Genomic DNA, 17,136 nt, shown 5'->3' on the forward strand with positions numbered 1-17,136 from the left:
TTGAGCATCTGAGCATGCTCGAAGGCCTTCCAGCTCTTACGCTTTCCGAGATTCTTATTCCCCACAGGGCGATAGCCAGAAGGCCTCGAGCATGCTCAGTTGCTCAAGACCCCGCACTGGCCTAGCATGGAGCATTAGCGTCGACCTCCTTCAGCACTGGCATGAGTACAGCAAGTACAGTACAGTGCAGGTCAGGGTGGGGAGGGGACGAGGTGGACAGTGGTGTTGATCATCATGGGTGCAGAAGGTAGGATAGCAGTGCTGGTGGCCTTCAAGGAGGGAGGGTTTGGAGTAGAAGATATTAGCGATGGTGTTCTTTAGGGGAGGAGGGGAGTTTGAGTGGGAAAATACCAATGCCGTTATTAGGAGGGGAAGTTACAATATAAACCCCTGATTTATGTTTGAGTTAAGTTTTTTCCCTTTTGGGGGAGGGGACTTCTATCTTGGTTTATACTTAAATAGGTTTATATTTGAGTATGTATTCTTCCCCTCCAAGAAGTGTATTTGTCATTCATGCCAGTGAATAAGGAAAGAATGTGGAAAATGCAATAATTCCTTGGTAGACTTACAAGGAGAAAACAAGTGAGAAATCTTAGAAACTGTCATAATAGATTTAGTAATCTTATCTCTAATGGAAACATTCTAGTGAAACTAGTACAAATTAAATATGCTAATTTACATAAAAATTGTTGCCTAACATGTCATGACAGCTTTATATGCTACGAAAAGCAATTTTATGTTGCTGCTAAAGCTGCTGAATTGGGTACAAAGAAAACCTTTTAAAGAGGAGTATATTTTGTGGCAGTTAAATTATTGTAGAATATCATCTGACATTGAAGTACAGTTGCTGATGAATAAAAACATTTTTAGTCCTCGCAGGGGGCTTTAAAAGATACTCAATGCTTGCTCAGGAGTGAAACATCAAATTAAACTGTTTGTGCTGACAAAGGCCAAATTTGGATTTTAGCAAACGATGCAAGATTGTCTGATTGCCTGGCTTTTCTAGGAGAGCTTCTGGCCAAGACTTGTAATGAAATGCATGCATAAAATTAAAGCATTTGAAGTCTGTAGTTCAGCTTTTGGAAGCACTAGTATAACATTCCATCAGTCTCCAGTGACTGAACCTACTCCCTCGATACAAGTGTAGTTTCATATTCATAAATCAGCTCTTCACACATTGGCAGTGTCAGTCAGTGGAGCAAACAGTACCACCAAGAGACTAGGCCTCTCAGCCAGGAACCAGAGAGAAAAATGATCCCAATCGATAGAGCTATGGAGAGCACCAAATTTCTACCCAGAGCAAGCAGCAAATTGAATAACAATGAGAGTGTGTGAATAAGCACTCTGTCAGGGCACTTGGACACTGATGGATTAGAAGGTTCTAAATGTTACTCTTTCCACACTAGATACACCCTCCACTGTGGCAGGTAATGGTGGCAAACAGGTCCTCGGGTACTTAAAATGGACTGCTGCTTAGCAGCAGAAGGTTATCTCTGTTTCAGAAATTCTGGTTAAATGATCTAATTAAACTGGTTTAGAAAGCAATGGCATTTAGAGAGGAAATTATTTTAAAAATTACCTTCTGTTTTTGCCTTTGTGCAGCAATTGCTGGATGTTACAACATATGAAGCATGCATTTTAAGCAGGCAGTTTAATTAACCACTTGACACAGAAATATATAACTCTGCATAGGTATATTGGCATGCACTTTAACAGAATAGTTGTGACACTAATTGCACTGAAATTAGCCCAGCAAGTTGAACTATAATCAACTATAATTTTTTTTTTTCCTTACATTCTAGATAATGTAAGTCACATATTATCTAAAATCTTGTTGAAGCTGAGCAAAAAGAATCAAGTTCTGTAAGAAAGCTCTTTCAGTCTTACTGATCTACAGATTCTTAGGGCTTCTTTTATCAAGCCGCGCTAGCGGTTTAACGCGCGTACTAGCGTGGTTAGCAGGCGGTAGTTTTTTGGTTAGCGTGTGATTAAAAGTCACGCGCGCTAAACCTGCTAGCGCGGCTTGATAAAAGGAGCCCTTAGTATTACATGTGGAATAGATTTGATAGTTCTTCATAAAGTCAGCACTTTTGCCCCCAAAAATTGGTTGTTCGTTTTAATTTTGTGACTAGATGTATCTCATTTTTATATTTACGGCTCCTTTTACTAAGGTGCGCTAGTGTTTTTAGCGTGCGCAAAACCGCGCGATAGACGAAAATACTAACGCAAGCTCTATGGAGGCGTTAGCGAGTAGCGCGCGCTAATGCCCTAACGCACCTTAGTAAAAGGAGAGGGCTTTTCCTTATATAGTAGTGTATCTGTTTGGGGAATCAAAATCTGTTTTAGGGTAATGTCTGTTGGGGGGGGGGGATATTTTTGATGTCCCTTGATCAGTTTGGCTACTCCAGTGTGGTACCTTCAAGGAGCCCTGATGAGACAGTGATGCAGCACATCCATATTGTTGGAAATCACTATATGAAGCTGCAATGATTCCTTGCTGAAAATTGTGGGATATAAGAAACAGTATGGTATATAGGCAGGAATAGATTTGAGATACTATAGGCAAGAATGGAGAGCTTTGGAGATGATGCCCATCTGTTTGAAGCTCTGCAGATACGTAGCCACAACGCAAGTTGGAGTAAGTTTTTCTTTGGCACTTTCAAAATTTAGTGCATTAAGCAGTTGTCATTTTCTATGCTTCATTCCATGCTTGCATATAGCAGGAGGTTTTTCTGACCACAAGCAGTATGGAATATTCTTCTGTATGTAGCGGCTACTTTAGTGATGCATGAGAGCTCTCTCCTAGCTTTTCTGCAACTGAAGCTTTTAAGATTAACTGCACACATGCACAAGTTCCTGCACTGTGGTAGTGTACTGGGCTGCCTTAGTTCTTCCCCTGTGCTCCCCCCTTCCCGTATTAAGTAAAACGGATTTCTCTTCTTATGAACTTCAGTTACTGTTGGAGGATTTTTTTCCTCTTAATCTCCTTTGTTAGCATTCAACAAGTCAAAATACCTTTCTTTGCATCATCCCCATTTTTCTGGTACTCTTGGTGACCAGGTCAGTTGTTTGTTTTTTTTCTGGTGTAACACTAGGATTGAAGAGCCCTCTTCTGTCCCATGCAATTTCAAGAGAGTCCAGCTAGCAAGATATTCCAACCTGCTTGTCCTTGGAGAAGAATTACTTACCTGTAGAGGTGTCCCTAGGACAGCAGCATGGAGGCTCTCACTTAAACCCTTCCACCTCACTTTGGAGCTATATTCTTTTTAAGCCACAAAAAGATCTGACAAGTGAAACTAATTAATATCCTCATAAAATTCAATGAATCATCGTAAGAATCTGATTGGGACACATTGTAATATATTTAAATAAATAATATTTAAACATATTATTTTTTATAGTCTCCTTAATGTGAAATTGTAAGCTAAAAGAGCCAAATACAAAATGTTTGCAAGCTCTGTTGCTTAAAAACCAGACTAGAAGTGGATAGTTTTACCACTTCAGTCTGGCACATGATCATAGGATACTGCTTGTGTGTGCTATTAGTGTTAATAATGTGTATTAAATAAACAAAATGTGACTATATAAATTATTTTGAGTAGCACATCCCAAGCAACTAATACTGTGCCACTGAAATGAGGAGGAGGAAGAATAATTGTAAAACAAAATTCACTATTTTGCACATCTTCCCCACCACCTCTGCACAGAGACAGTTTCCCTGAGTTCTGTTAATGCTTCCTTAACTTAATATTTTATCAGATGACTTGCTTACTTCATTAGCACTAGTGGAAATAAAGGACATATTCCAAGCAACTTGTCCTTACCTCACTGATAAAAGGACTTTCTTGTACAATAAGGATGTCATTCTGGATTTGCAGGTTATATTCCAATGCGCGCGAGCCTTGCAGAATGAATACGCCAGATTTTTTTCTGAATCCCTCCTACTTCACAGAGGGCTCTGCTGCCCCCTACAGTTTTTTCCTTGTACACGTGAGCCTGAAGAAGTATTTCTGCTCTGCTCTGCTTATTTCTTTATTTTTGGTCAGTCACTAACCAAGGGCATACCCCCCTATGCATAGCTTCCTGGGTAATTGTGATGACAGATGCCAGGCTCTTCTACTGGGGAGCTCACTGCAGTCATTATCCAATTTAGGGATGTTGGTCGACCATCCGGAGAAAGCTAGCTTTACAGAAACTGCAGAAGATTCTGGAAGGTCATGCAGTCAGAGTCTTCTCAGAAAGTGCTACTGCGGTGGCCTATGTCAATCACCAGGGAGGCACCAAGAGTGTTCAGCTGGGTCTGTAAGCCCTCTTGCTATTCAAATGGGCAGAGCTTCATCTTCAGGCACTCTCAGCAGCGCATATAGCTGGAAAGGACAATATCCAAGCTGATTACCTCAGACCTTTGATTCAGGTGAGTGGACACTATCTGTCAGCCTTCCAAACCTTTGTTCATCGCTGGGGTCGCCTGACGTTTGACCTCATGGCAACAGCACAAAACAGGAAGGAAAACAAATTCTTCAGTGGAAGGTCCAAGCCTGGAAGCACAGGTCTGGAAGCTCTAGTTCAGCCACGGCTGCAGAGTAAGCTTTTATACGTGCTGTCTCCGTGGCCCATGATAAGACAGATCCTCTACAGCAGGGGTACCCACACTTTTTGGGCTTGTGAGCTACTTTTAAAATGACCAAGTCAAAATGATCTACCAACAATGAAATAAAAAAAACAAAACAAAACACAAAGCACACTGAAAGGCAGAGAAAATGTTAATTATCATTCATATTCCGGGGTTTTTTCAAAGAGGTCACGGCAGATGACTCTATGCAATGTCACCTCAGTAACAACCATACAAAAATAGACAAATATACCCCCTCCCTTTTTACTAAACCACGATAGCAGTTTTTAGCACAGGGAGTTGCGCTGAATGCCCCATGCTGCTCTCAATGCTCATAGGCTCTCTGCACTAAAAAACGCTATTGCGGTTTGGTAAAAGGGAGCCATAGTGCAAAATGTAGACAGCAGATAAAATTCTCAAAACAGACACATTTTGATCACTAAATTGAAAATAAAATCATTTTTCCTACCTTTGTTGTTTGGTGATTTCATGAGTCTCTGATTGCACTTTCTTCTTCTGACTGTGCATCCAATCTTTCTTCCCTTCTTTCAGCCTCCTGTATGTTTCCTCTCCTCCAGACCTCATTCTCTCCCCCAACTTTTTCTTTCTGTTTCCTTGCCTCACTTTCTTTCTGACTCCCTGTTCCCCCTTCTTTCTGTCTCCTGCCTATCTCCTTTCTTTTTTCTCCCTACCCCCCCAAGCCACTCGGTTTGCCGCCGCCATCGGGGAACAGCCCCCAAGCCACCACAGCCGCCCCAAGCTCTCCCTGCAGAAGCGTCGTGCTGACCAGCATTCCTCTCCCTGACGTAGATTCTGACGTAGGAGAGGAAGTTCCGGGCTAACCAGGCATTTCTCCCCATTCCATCTAGCCTGAGCCCCATCTCTCCTTGATCCAGCATTTCCCTTCTGTGTCTGTCAGAATTATCATTCCACCTATTTTCCAGCATCACCCTTCTTTGTGTCCATCTCACCTATATCCCTATCTCGCCACTTTTTCAGAATCTTCATTTGTCTCTCTCCTTGTCTTTACCCCATGTTCACCATTTGCCCTTTCAATGTCTTTAACTCCCCCCTCCCTTTTTCAGCATTACTTCTATGAATTTATTTCACCTCCTCTTCATGCCCCTTCTGTATCTCTATCCTTATTCAGTAGGTCCTACTTACTCTTTCTCTTCTTTGTGTCACTATCTCCATTTTCAGCTTTCCCCCCTTTTCCTTTGTTATTGCACCCTGTAGCCAGAATCTTTCCACCCTCCCTCCACTCCTGCCCAGCCCAGTATGAAATATTTCCTTTTGTTTCCCTCCCCTCTCTCTTTCGCTCTCTCTTCTCCTCCCTCACCCACGAGTCCTGCATTTGGCCCTCTCCCTTCCTCCTGCATCCAGCCACACACCCTGCCCTGCAGCCCTCTTCATCAACTCATCGGCAGTGGTGATCAAGACAGGCTGCTGACATCGAGGCCTTCCCTCTGCGAGTCCCACCTTTGTGGAAAAAGGAAGTTGAAACAAGCGGGACTTGCAGAGGGTAGGCCCCGACGTCAGAAGCTTGTGTCGATCGCTGCTGCTGACGAGTTGCCGAAGAGAGCCGCGGAGCAGGGAGAGTGGCCGGATGCAGGTAGAAAGGAGAGGCCAGATAGGAAGGCTGCTGGAAGAGGTAGAAGTTCCGGAGCATGACACCGACCCCAGCCAGGATGATTTCTTTTTCAGGCTGCTGCCGCCGCCGCCACCACCGTCCCCCTCCCCCCCCCCAACGAAATGACAAAAAAACAGACTAAAGTGGATGCCCGGCGTCGCCATCTTTGACGTCGGGGAGAGGAAGGCTGATCGGCCCGGTAGATCGGGACGGCAATACGAGTCTATCAAGGGATGGGCTCCACGATCGACTCGCGTTGCCTTCCCGATCTACCGGTCGATCCCGATCGACGTATTGGGCACCCCTGCTCTACAGGCTTGCAAGCCATCAGAGAAGGGGTCAATTTAAACTGATTTAGAGCAGTGGTCTTTGACCTGGGGGCTGCCGTGTGAGTGGACTGCTGGGCACGATGGACCACTGGTCTGACCCAGCAGCGGCAGTTCTTATGTTCTTGTTCCATCCGCTCACACCGTGGTATGCAGGTCTAGTACATCTTCAGACAGGTCTTGGTTTCAGGCTACAAGTTCAGCCAGACCTTCTTTCTTAGCGGCCAGTGGTCATAGAAGATCTGGGTTGCTTTACTCATATGGCATGGCTCTTGAGTGCGAGGTGTTTGTGCACAAGGGGTACTCAGAGCTAGTCATTGCTACTCTACTCGGGTCTAAAAAGCTGACAGTGGTCTCTGCCTATGCTATGGTTTAGGAAACTTTCCAGCACTGGTGCATCCAGGAAAATGAAGAGCCATTCTCTGTAGTGTTAGCTTTCCTCCAGGCCGGCCTTGACAAGGGAATTATGGTGGCATCCCTTAGAGTTCATGTAGCGGGACTCTTGTTTTAGGGCTCGAGACCATAGATTTACGCTGGCGTCTCATCTAGACATAGCCATAAATATAAAGCCTTATGCTACATAATTAAAAACTAATCCTCCCTTCATGTTTAATCATTGATTTTTATTTTTTTTTTTCTATCATGGTTTGAATATTTTTTAATACTTTCAGTTGAAAGTGTAGCATAAGTTATATAAAGTTATGAATTGTACAGACCATGAAGTATGCAGTGTAAAGACTTCTCAAAGCATTGTTGCATGGGTTTCACTTGATATGGCCCTAATGTTTGAAGGTTTCAATGACTTGTCAGGAAGTTTTGAAAAACTAGTTTTCAAATTTATTTAGTCACTGTAATTAATCCTCTTTAAGACATTCTACCTCTTTTTTGCTGATGGGTTCTATGTAACACAGAATAGCATAATGGAAAGTAAAGATCACTTTTGTATCCAAAAGTGATATCTATCCACATCACTTTTGGGTACAAATCCATTGAATCAACCAGATTTGGGGCTGTCCCTTTTCTTCTCTGAAGTGGGGTTTCTTTGACAAATTTCATTTCTATTTGTCTTGATAAGAAAAATTTGCTGTATATGATTATTTTTATAACTTCACAGTTTATTGAATGCTATTTTAGCTGATTGATTGGGCTTAGTAAATTAGTGTTAACTGTACTGTTCATAATAGCTGGCCTGTTTCTGAGTATCTGATTCATTAGTTTTTATTTTATACCTTTTCTTCCAAAGCTGCATAAGAATGAAATATATTCACTTCCTATTCTATGCTATTAATTTATTTTAGTTTCATGATTTCGATTAGAGAATGACACGGTGACAAAATTCATCACCGTTCCTGTCCCCGCTGATAACCGCGGGAAATAATCCCATGTCATTTTCTAGTGTCTATTTCAACCTCGGTCCTTCTACACCAGCATTCTTCAAAGCAAAGCTTGCGGGTCAGTGGTTGTGCCCAATTATACTCTGATTCTTTCCTCTCTCCTTAAAGAATGACATGAAGATGGTTATCCGCGGGGACAGTGATGAATTTTGTCACCGTGTCATTCTCTAATTTCGATCTTCACCTGTTCATAATGCTGTAGTATTCATTTATATAGATGGGGCTATGACCACACTAGATTTTATTTGGGGTCCTTTATATTTAAATCTTTTTATTAAACAGTGACAACAGCAGGTACAACAAAAGAATAAGACAAGGTTTACAATAGCAATGAGCTACCGCGGAGGACTTATGTCCTCCACGGTCATGATCAACACCCCTACCCCCCAGAAAGAACCCCACCGTCCCCCGTTCCCTCCCTCCCCCACCAACAGAAATACTAAAGCACATAGATGGGGGGGGAGGGGGTTAGATGTCAAACAGGTATACCAGATTACAATTGGAGTCTATTCTGGATATGGCTACGACTCGCAGGGGACAAAATGTAAAAATATTGAGTCCAAGTGTTGACAAAGTCTCTGCTCCGGCGATGAGAAGAACAGGTCAAACGGGCCTCCCAGCCCATAAGCTCATGTAGTCGATTTTTACTAAAGCTTAATATGCATTATTGTATTAATGAACATTAATCAGCACATATTAAATGCTGCACATCCTATGTTATATCTATGGGCCATATGGCACTTAGTGCATGCTATTGTCTTTTAGTGCACGAAGGTGCGCTAGCGTTTTTAGCGCATGCAGAAGATTAGCGCGTGTAAAGCCTGGCTAAACGGAAAAAACTAATGCCAGCTTTATGGTGGTGTTGGCGTCTAGTGCGCGCACTAAAACCGCTTACACACCTTAGTAAAAGGAGCTGATAGAGCTTTAGTAATAAGCCCCCTTAGTCTGAATTACCAGAAGTCATTTTCTGAAATGAATGCTTAGGTACCTGTAACTGATTAAAAATTGAGTTATTTTCCATACTTTTTATATATTATATGTAAACTGTTTTGACATGTTTCTTGAGACCGCTAAATCAAATACAAAAAATCCATAATTATGGGGTGGGAGGGTATTTTTATTGTTACATGTTGTATAAGTATTGATTATATGATAGATAAGGGTGGGGAGGGGGGGAGATAAGAGAATATTATATGTATCATTGTTGATTATTAAGTGATATATTTATGGTTATTTGTATGGATATGTTATCACACTTATTATAAGTTTAAAAATGAATAAAGATTAAAATTTTTTAAAAAATTTATAAACCATCCATTGTTGTTCCTTTAAATGCTGTTTTAAGGCCTTCAAGATTTTCCCTTATTACTCAGATATTTCAAGCCTTAATCAGTAAAGGGGGAAGGGAGAGTGCATCGTCCTTTTTCGTACTTAAACCAAAATAATTAAATCTGCAAAAGCAGTTTTGCTTTCAGTTTTAGTTTATACAAATGGAGTCATGTCTTAGTCCATTGCCTAAACAAATAGTCATTGCTTGTAATACAAGTACATACTTGGAGCCTCCTCCTGCTTTTAGACTTGATATATTTGATACTCTAAAGGTAATGATCCTCAGCCACAGCAATATTCTGTAACAAGAGTGTCTGTCATTTTCACTGGAATTACCATGTTCATTGATTTGTGTGTGTAAATCTGCTGTTTCTACCCTTTAAATCTGATCTATAATTGGGTCTCTTTAAATGGTTCAGATCAGAGGAGCCCACTTTCTTCATTGCATCCTCACTGTCAGCTTCTCCTCTTTCATTATGCATTCAGCCAACTTGATAAAATCAGCAGGATACCTCATTTGAAACTGTTTAATCGCTGCCTTTTTCTTTTGCTAAACCATTGAGGTGGTCAAGCAACATACACAAATCATTCTAAATGGTAACGCTGGCTCTGTATGTGACCCAGATAAATAGATAGTGGTATGCAAAACAAGTTAAAAAGTAATAAATGCCAAAAAAATCTTCTAATTGGAGTAAAAAATTGGAGGTAACTTTGTCCTCTCCAAAAAGTGCAGCATTCTGAGAAAATATTGACAAGCAGTCCATAGACAAGATGGTATCTTTCTAACCGATTCCCTTTTTTGTGAATAAAACAAGTATACGTTTAACCATATCACCATATATAACCTGTTTGTAGAAAGATCTTTCTTTTTAACAAGCTAATCTTTTGATAATTCTTAACATGCAATTTTTGGGCCTATGTGGTGACCTGCATGGCATTAGATTTTGGTTTCCTCATCTCTGAATCATCAAAGTACAGGGGGGGTGTGATAATGAAGCACAAATTTGAAAATAACAAAGAATGAGAATGTTAGCAACGGAAGTAGAATCTGGTAGTAAAAGTGTACTAGTGTTAGGTTTTCTAGGTGTATAAGCAGCTCCCTCCGTATTCGCTGTGATAGGGGATTAACCGCAAATACAGAAAAACCGTGAATAATGTTTTCATATGTTATTCGCTATTTCTATTAAAAACCATCATGAATATGGTGAAACCGCGAATAACATGTTGGGAGACCTGACCTGTTCCTGAAGGAGAGGCAAAACACGGTGAAGAAAGTGCTGGGAATCAGCGATTTTCTCTGTAAAAGCTTGGAATTGGCGATTTCTCTATGCAAGCTGATGTAACTTGGGAGGGAGGAGCCAGTAAGCTAAAAACCGTGAATAATCGAAACTGCAAATGCTGAAACTGCAAATACGGAGGGAGAAGTGTAGCTAAAACCATTAAGCATTTTAGTTCTGTAGTGTGATATTCTTGAAAGTAATGATGCCACTCTTTTATAGGCTCTGGATCCTTAGCAGCCATGGCTGTTTTTGAAGATAGATATAAGCCAGACATGGAGGTAAGTAGTGTTACTTTTTTTTTTATCATTTGCCATTGTAGCTTGGTTTGTCTTCCAACTTGTTTACTTTTGGTGAAAAGCACAATTAGATTTGCTAGTGATCTCAAAACTTGAAAACAGTTGTATTTATAAAAAAAAAAATAGAGAACAATTTTCAAAATCATTTGTGCAGGTCAACTACATAACTAATGGGGAAGGGGCAATTTTAAACCCCATCCTCCCAACTGTGGCTACTTTGATCTGTGAAAAATGCAGGACCAGGTTATTTTGGGGAGTGACTGCATGCATACTTTTCTCAAAAGTACTCTACATCTGCTTCAGAAAAAGTGCAGATACCACAGACTACAAAACCTTCAAAAAAGAAATAAAAACCTTTCTATTCAAAAAACACATAAAATCGAACTAACTCAATCAGAAATGTCCCAAGCATCACCTGCAACTACTCCATATGTACTTCTAATACCATGACAATTCAAATGTAATCCTTAGCAACTCAAAGAAATGTACAAACTACCCCCTAAATACTTCTAATGTCCTGACAATCCATTTGTAATCCACCTTGAACCGCAAGGTAATGGCGGAATAGAAATCCCTAATGTAATGTAATGTATTTATCATTTCTGTAGTTCTGAAAGGCGTACGCAGCGCTGTACATTTAATATTCAATAGAAGAGCTTAAAATCTGATCTGGACAGACAAGACAGGACATCTTGGGGTTGGGGAGTTTCTGGTAGAAGGAATGATACAATGGGTATAAGTATCTGACAGTGAGTGCGAGTTAAGAGTTGAAAGCAGCTTCAAAGAAGTGGGCTTTTAGCTTGGATTTGAATACTGCTAGAGACTTAGCATGACGTATTGATTCTGGCATCCTGTTCCAGGCATATGGCGTGGCAAGAAAGAAGGGATGGAGTCTGGAATTGGTGATGGAAGCAAAGGGTACAGATAAGAAGGGCTTGCCCGATGAATGAAGTTCACCGGAGGGGATGGGGGGAAGAATAGGGGGAGATGAGTAAGGGAGCCAGTGAAGTGACTTGAGGGGGGTAATGTGAACAAGCATGGCGGCTCTCACAGAATATGAGTCATGCAGCAGCATTTTGAATGGATTGAAGGGGTGAGATGGATGAGCGGGAGACCTTAGAGAAGTACATTGCAGTAGTCTGAGCATAGATAAGGGTTTTTGGTAATACACTTCTCCCTCCATATTCGCTGTGACAGGGGATTAACAGAACCGCAAATACAGAAAAATAGCAAATAACTTTTTATTTGCTGTTTTCTATTATAAACCATCGTGAATATGGTGAAACCACAAATAACATGGTGGGAGACCTGGCCTGTTCCTGAAGAAGAGGCAAAACACGGTGAAGAAAGTGCTGGGAATCAGCGATTTCTCTATGCAAGTTGATGTAATTTGGGGGGAGGAGCCAGCAACCTAAAAATCGTGAATAATTGAAACTGCGAATACAGAGGGAGAAGTGTATAGAGGAGGAAGTTACAGGTTTTGGTGATTTGTTGGATCTCGGTGGAAAATGAGAGAGAGGCGTCAAAGATCACTCTGAGGTGCAAATATTTGCATACAATATCCCCACTTTTCTTATGGCTGCTTGACTTTTCAAAAGTAGAACTCTGTGAGGAGTTTCCCTTTGAATATTTGTTTACAGACAGACCTACAAGAGAGGAGTTCATGACACTAAGAACAGCTGAATGTGCACTTGAGCCTGATTCCCCCCCCCCCACCCACCCCCCGGTTGTGATGGTCAAAAGACTGTAAAATGCTGGCAATCGTCAGAGGATACTATTGTTAAAGGGTGTGCTTGCTGTCCACCAGGGCATTCTAAGTAACTCTTTTTTTCATTAAAGTTTTGAGTTGGGATTATAAGTTTCCTTTATTTCAGGAGGTTTTTATGCCTTTATTTATAAGTGAGCTGTTAGCACTGAGTGAAGTGCAGTTCCTGAGCATATGAGGCTTTTCCTCTTGATATTCACATCAATTTTTAGGTGTTTTGTGAGCACGGTTTGGGTGAAGTGGATTTTCTTTTTTTGTAGCTATCAATCCAGACACAAATACAGTGATACCACTGATTTCAATACTGAAGGAAGAAAAGCCTCGGTGCATGTTGGCATCTAATTGTGCTGAACTCAGTCATCTTCAAATATGAAAAAAAGAGGTGTTAAGCTTGCTCTAAATTTGTATTTTTTTCACATTTGAAGAGGTTTTAATATTGGTTGAGTTCAGCACAATTAGGTACATTTGCACCAACAAAAACTGAGGCTTTTCCACCCTCGATTAAAATTGGTGGTTTCACTGGATTTGAGTCTACTTTGGTGTGTGACTACTTGCATCTTTCTTTGGGTAAATGTAACAGGCAAATAGATTAAGGCATTGGCAAATTAGGAACATGCTTACAGTTTGAAGTTTAGGGAAGGCCTTGAGCATGCGCAGATGCTCAAGGCCCAGCAAAGAAGAAGACGTAGATCTTCGGGCACCGGCATGTCCTGTGCGTTGGTGCCGGTGCCAGATGGGATTAAGCAGCGTGTTCGGGTGGGTGCTGGGGGATGCTAGATCGTGGCGGGGGATGCCGGATCGCGGGGGGCGCTGCTCGCAAATCGAGGCAAGCTCGGTTTCTGAGGCGCCGATTTTGCGAATGTTTTGCAGGTCTTGCAAAACACTCGCAAACTGATGCCTATATATATATAGGCATATATATATATATATAGGCAGTCAGAAAATACCGCGAATGACTGAGTCCGCAATTCGTGAACCACGAATTTGCGGGGATCTACAGTACAAGTTCCCTTTTCCTACTTTCCCTTTTATGAAGTGGCTCTCAGTGCTTGGGAACCAATTAGAGAAGGAGCCAAAGAACACAGTGAAGTAGAGCAGTCACAGAAAAAATCCAGAGTGGATTCCTGCATATGGCACGCGGCCATTGGGACACAACCCACTTGTCACACACACACTGTATATTAGGGTTGAACATTTAACATGTTAATGCGATTAATGCGTTAATTAATGATATTTAAAACATTTAATGAGATTAATGGGTCTGGCTGATAGCATTTCCAGTACACTCCACCGGAAGTGATGTCAGGCTGAAGATGATGACAGAGGAACATTGTATTACTACTTCTTCTCTACAGTCACCATTGCTGCCCACCCCTGGAGAGCTGCTGTTCTCACAACCACCCACCCCAAGAAAGCTGCCTTCCTGCTGCTGCTGCCACCGCCCACTTCCGGAGAGCTGCCTTGCTGCCTCTGCCTGCAACAGTGCACTATAGCTGTTTCCTCCCTCCCACTAACCTTATATTGCCTGCTGGCAGTGCTGGCGATTTAAAGCAGAGCACTGCCAGTAAGCTTGTCGTCTTCAGCCTCTCTCTTTTCAGTCCCTGCTATACAGGAACAGGAAGTTACATTAGCTATTCCAGCATTAGCAGGGACTAAAGAGACCGCAAGAGTTTCAAGTTTATAAAAAATTTGATTAATTGCTTATCAAGACTTCTAGGCGATGTACAATAAAAAAAATTATTGGAATACATATATTTTTGGGTAAACAAATGTAGAACAGACTCAGACGATAACAGATGTACTAAAACATGGTGGGAGAAGGATGAACTACAATAAAGAAAAGTAAACAAAAAAGGTTGAAACAAAAGGAATGGGGAGGTTATTTAGGATTCTTTCAGAGCACGGCAAAAAACCTAAACAAGCTAAGCCTAAGAAACAAGATGATTAGCTCTGGTTTACAGCTCAAAAGCATCTTTGAATAGAAAGCTTTTTAGGGATCCTTTGAACTTGTCTAGGGTTTTTTTCTTCCCTCAAGTGAGCCGGTAGCAAATTCCATATTAAAGGAGCTTTTACTGGAAAAAATAGTCGTGTGATGTGTATTAATAACTTTTAATGAGGGAATGGACGATAAACTTTGAGGCTGTGGAGCAGGCAAGCTTGCCACTGCCAGCAGTGCTCTGCTTTAATCGCTAACACTGCCAGCAGGCTATAAAAGGTATGTTAGAGGGAGGGAAGAATAGCAACTGACCCGACCAGACCCTGGGGGGAGGGGAGAGAGAGGAAGGAGTGAGAGACAGAGACCAGATTGTGGGGAGGTAGGGAGGAAGTAGAGAGACACACCCAACCATGGAGGGAAGTAGAGAGAGAGACATATACATACTCAACCATGGAGGGAGGGAAATAGACCCAACCATAGAGGGAGGGAGGGAGAATGAGAGAGACCCAACCACGGAGTGAAAGATGAGAGAGAGAGAAGAGGGTAGGATGAAAGGAAGATTTGCTGGGAGAAAGGTACAGATGGGAGAGATAGGGTGATTGAGAGGGTTAGATTCTGGAAATAGGGATGGAAAAAATAAGGGAAATGGTGACAAGAGGGAAGGAGAGAAATGGTGAGCATTGAGTAGTGGGCAGAGGGAGGGGGGGAAAAGGGAAGAGAAGGTTTCCCATGGAAAGGAAGGGGAGGGAGATGATGGTGCCCATGAACGGCAGTGAAGAGAAGTGACCGAAACTAGACTTTTGAAAAGGAGGACAGAAGGTAAACAGGAGAAAAAGAGAGTGAATAGACAGCACAGGGAAGCAGAACCAGAGATGCGGAACAAGATGATTAGAAAGATAAAATCACCAGATAATAAATGATTTTATTTTTAGTTTAGTAAACAGGGTAATGAGATTTGAAATACCGCCTTTCTATGGGACAATAAAACTGACATTTCAATTCATTACATTACATTACATTAGGGATTTCTATTCCGCCTGTGCCTTGCGGTTCTAGGCGGATTACAATATAGAAATATCTGGGATATTCCAGTAGAGTTACATTTCAGGATAAGAGTAAGTTACAGGAACAGTAATGAGATATGATACTACAATTTCACAGAAGATAATACTTGTTACAGAAGATAATACATATAACGGAAGATAATGCATTTAACAGAGGTAATACATGTTAACTCGATCGGTTGAATCGGGTGTAGTGTAGCAGAATTACAGTACATTCTAGATCGCAGATAAAAAGATAATATAGGTGGGTATTTCCGAAGTCGTTGATTGGGAGGTCATTGGGTGGCGGTTAGAGTGATGGGAGATATTTTTTGAACAGTAATGTTTTTATTTCTTTGCGGAACTCTTTTATGTCTGTTGTTTTGGTCAGTAATTTTGAGATGTCAGAGTCTATTTTAGCTGCCTGTGTCAGAGACTTTATATCTGCTATGTATGTATTGCACTATACAGGAGGAAATTAGGTAGTCACCCTCAAACTATGTGTTCTTGCAGAAGGCATCAATCATTTTTTTTGGCTCCGCCTCCTTCAGTGAACTGTGCTGTAGCCCATAGAGTTTTTCCCTTCTTCAAGCACGTTGAGAAGGTATCTGACCTGCTCTGACTTTTTTGTTTCATCTTTTCAGTTTGGTCTCAGTTTTGAGGCTTTCAGTGCAGTATGCTCCAGGGACAGCTCTGACAGCAAGAAGGCACAGACATGTAGCGAACAAATCTACAGCTAACAGGCTTCTCTGTTTTCAGGGTACCTGCCTAGCCAGCCTGCCCTAACAGTTAAGGAAGCTTGGAGACTGTTCCCCTTAAGCAAAGCTTGTCTCGCATTTTATCTGGGGCTTGACCACAAGCTGTGTGGCTCCATGTTGGTCCTGAGGGCCAGAGTGGGAGCCAGCTGCGTGGTTTCCTCCCCTCTGTCAGCATGAGAGGAGCTGTGGGGGTGCAGATCTCAGCCTACCTTTGTGGTTCGGATGGCAGCCAGAAGAAGCAAACATCAGGATTTTGTATTTGTCTGAGGCAGATGTCTTCTCTCCTTTGCAGTTACAGGTTAAGCAGTTCCAGCACAAGCAGGCACATGTGAGTACTACCTGTTACATCCTATAGGGAAAATCGAGGTAGGGGTTCTTAGAAATTACAGCTTAGAAAGTTTATGGAACCAGATTGGGGGTCCCCCAAAATCACTACTGTGGCAGCCATCTTGGATTTCCAGATTTGGATTAAAAAGCCTCAATCTGCTTTAATATTCCTCGAATTTACTAAAAATCATCATAAATGGACTCCTCGGGCTCTGATGCACTGGATTCATGTCGCATTTGTGCTGGATGGTCAGCTGAGTAATGCCTATGTTCCACGTGCTGCAAGGTGCGTGAGGGAGGGGCGGGACCTCAGGCCCAGCTTCCTCTCCCTTGAGATTAGGCAGGCCACTCTGAATGGGGGAGGGGTTAAAGCATTCTTTGAAGTTTCAAAGACCGAGTTCACATCAGCAGTGAAGATGCTGCATAGAGAACGCTGGACT

General features: G+C 41.9%; 1 protein-coding gene across 1 annotated transcript in view; it reads left to right on the forward strand.

Annotated features, from left to right (window-relative positions):
* PSMB7 (proteasome 20S subunit beta 7) overlaps positions 1–17,136 on the forward strand; it is a 159,844-nt gene that overhangs the window by 59,091 nt on the left and 83,617 nt on the right. The window contains exon 6 of the mRNA XM_033961049.1: positions 10,791–10,849. Within this exon, the coding sequence (XP_033816940.1) occupies positions 10,791–10,849 (59 nt within the window). The remainder of the gene's footprint in view (positions 1–10,790; positions 10,850–17,136) is intronic.

The sequence above is a fragment of the Geotrypetes seraphini genome, chromosome 10, assembly GCF_902459505.1.
Source record: "Geotrypetes seraphini chromosome 10, aGeoSer1.1, whole genome shotgun sequence".
In the NCBI taxonomy this organism is placed as follows: domain Eukaryota; kingdom Metazoa; phylum Chordata; class Amphibia; order Gymnophiona; family Dermophiidae; genus Geotrypetes; species Geotrypetes seraphini.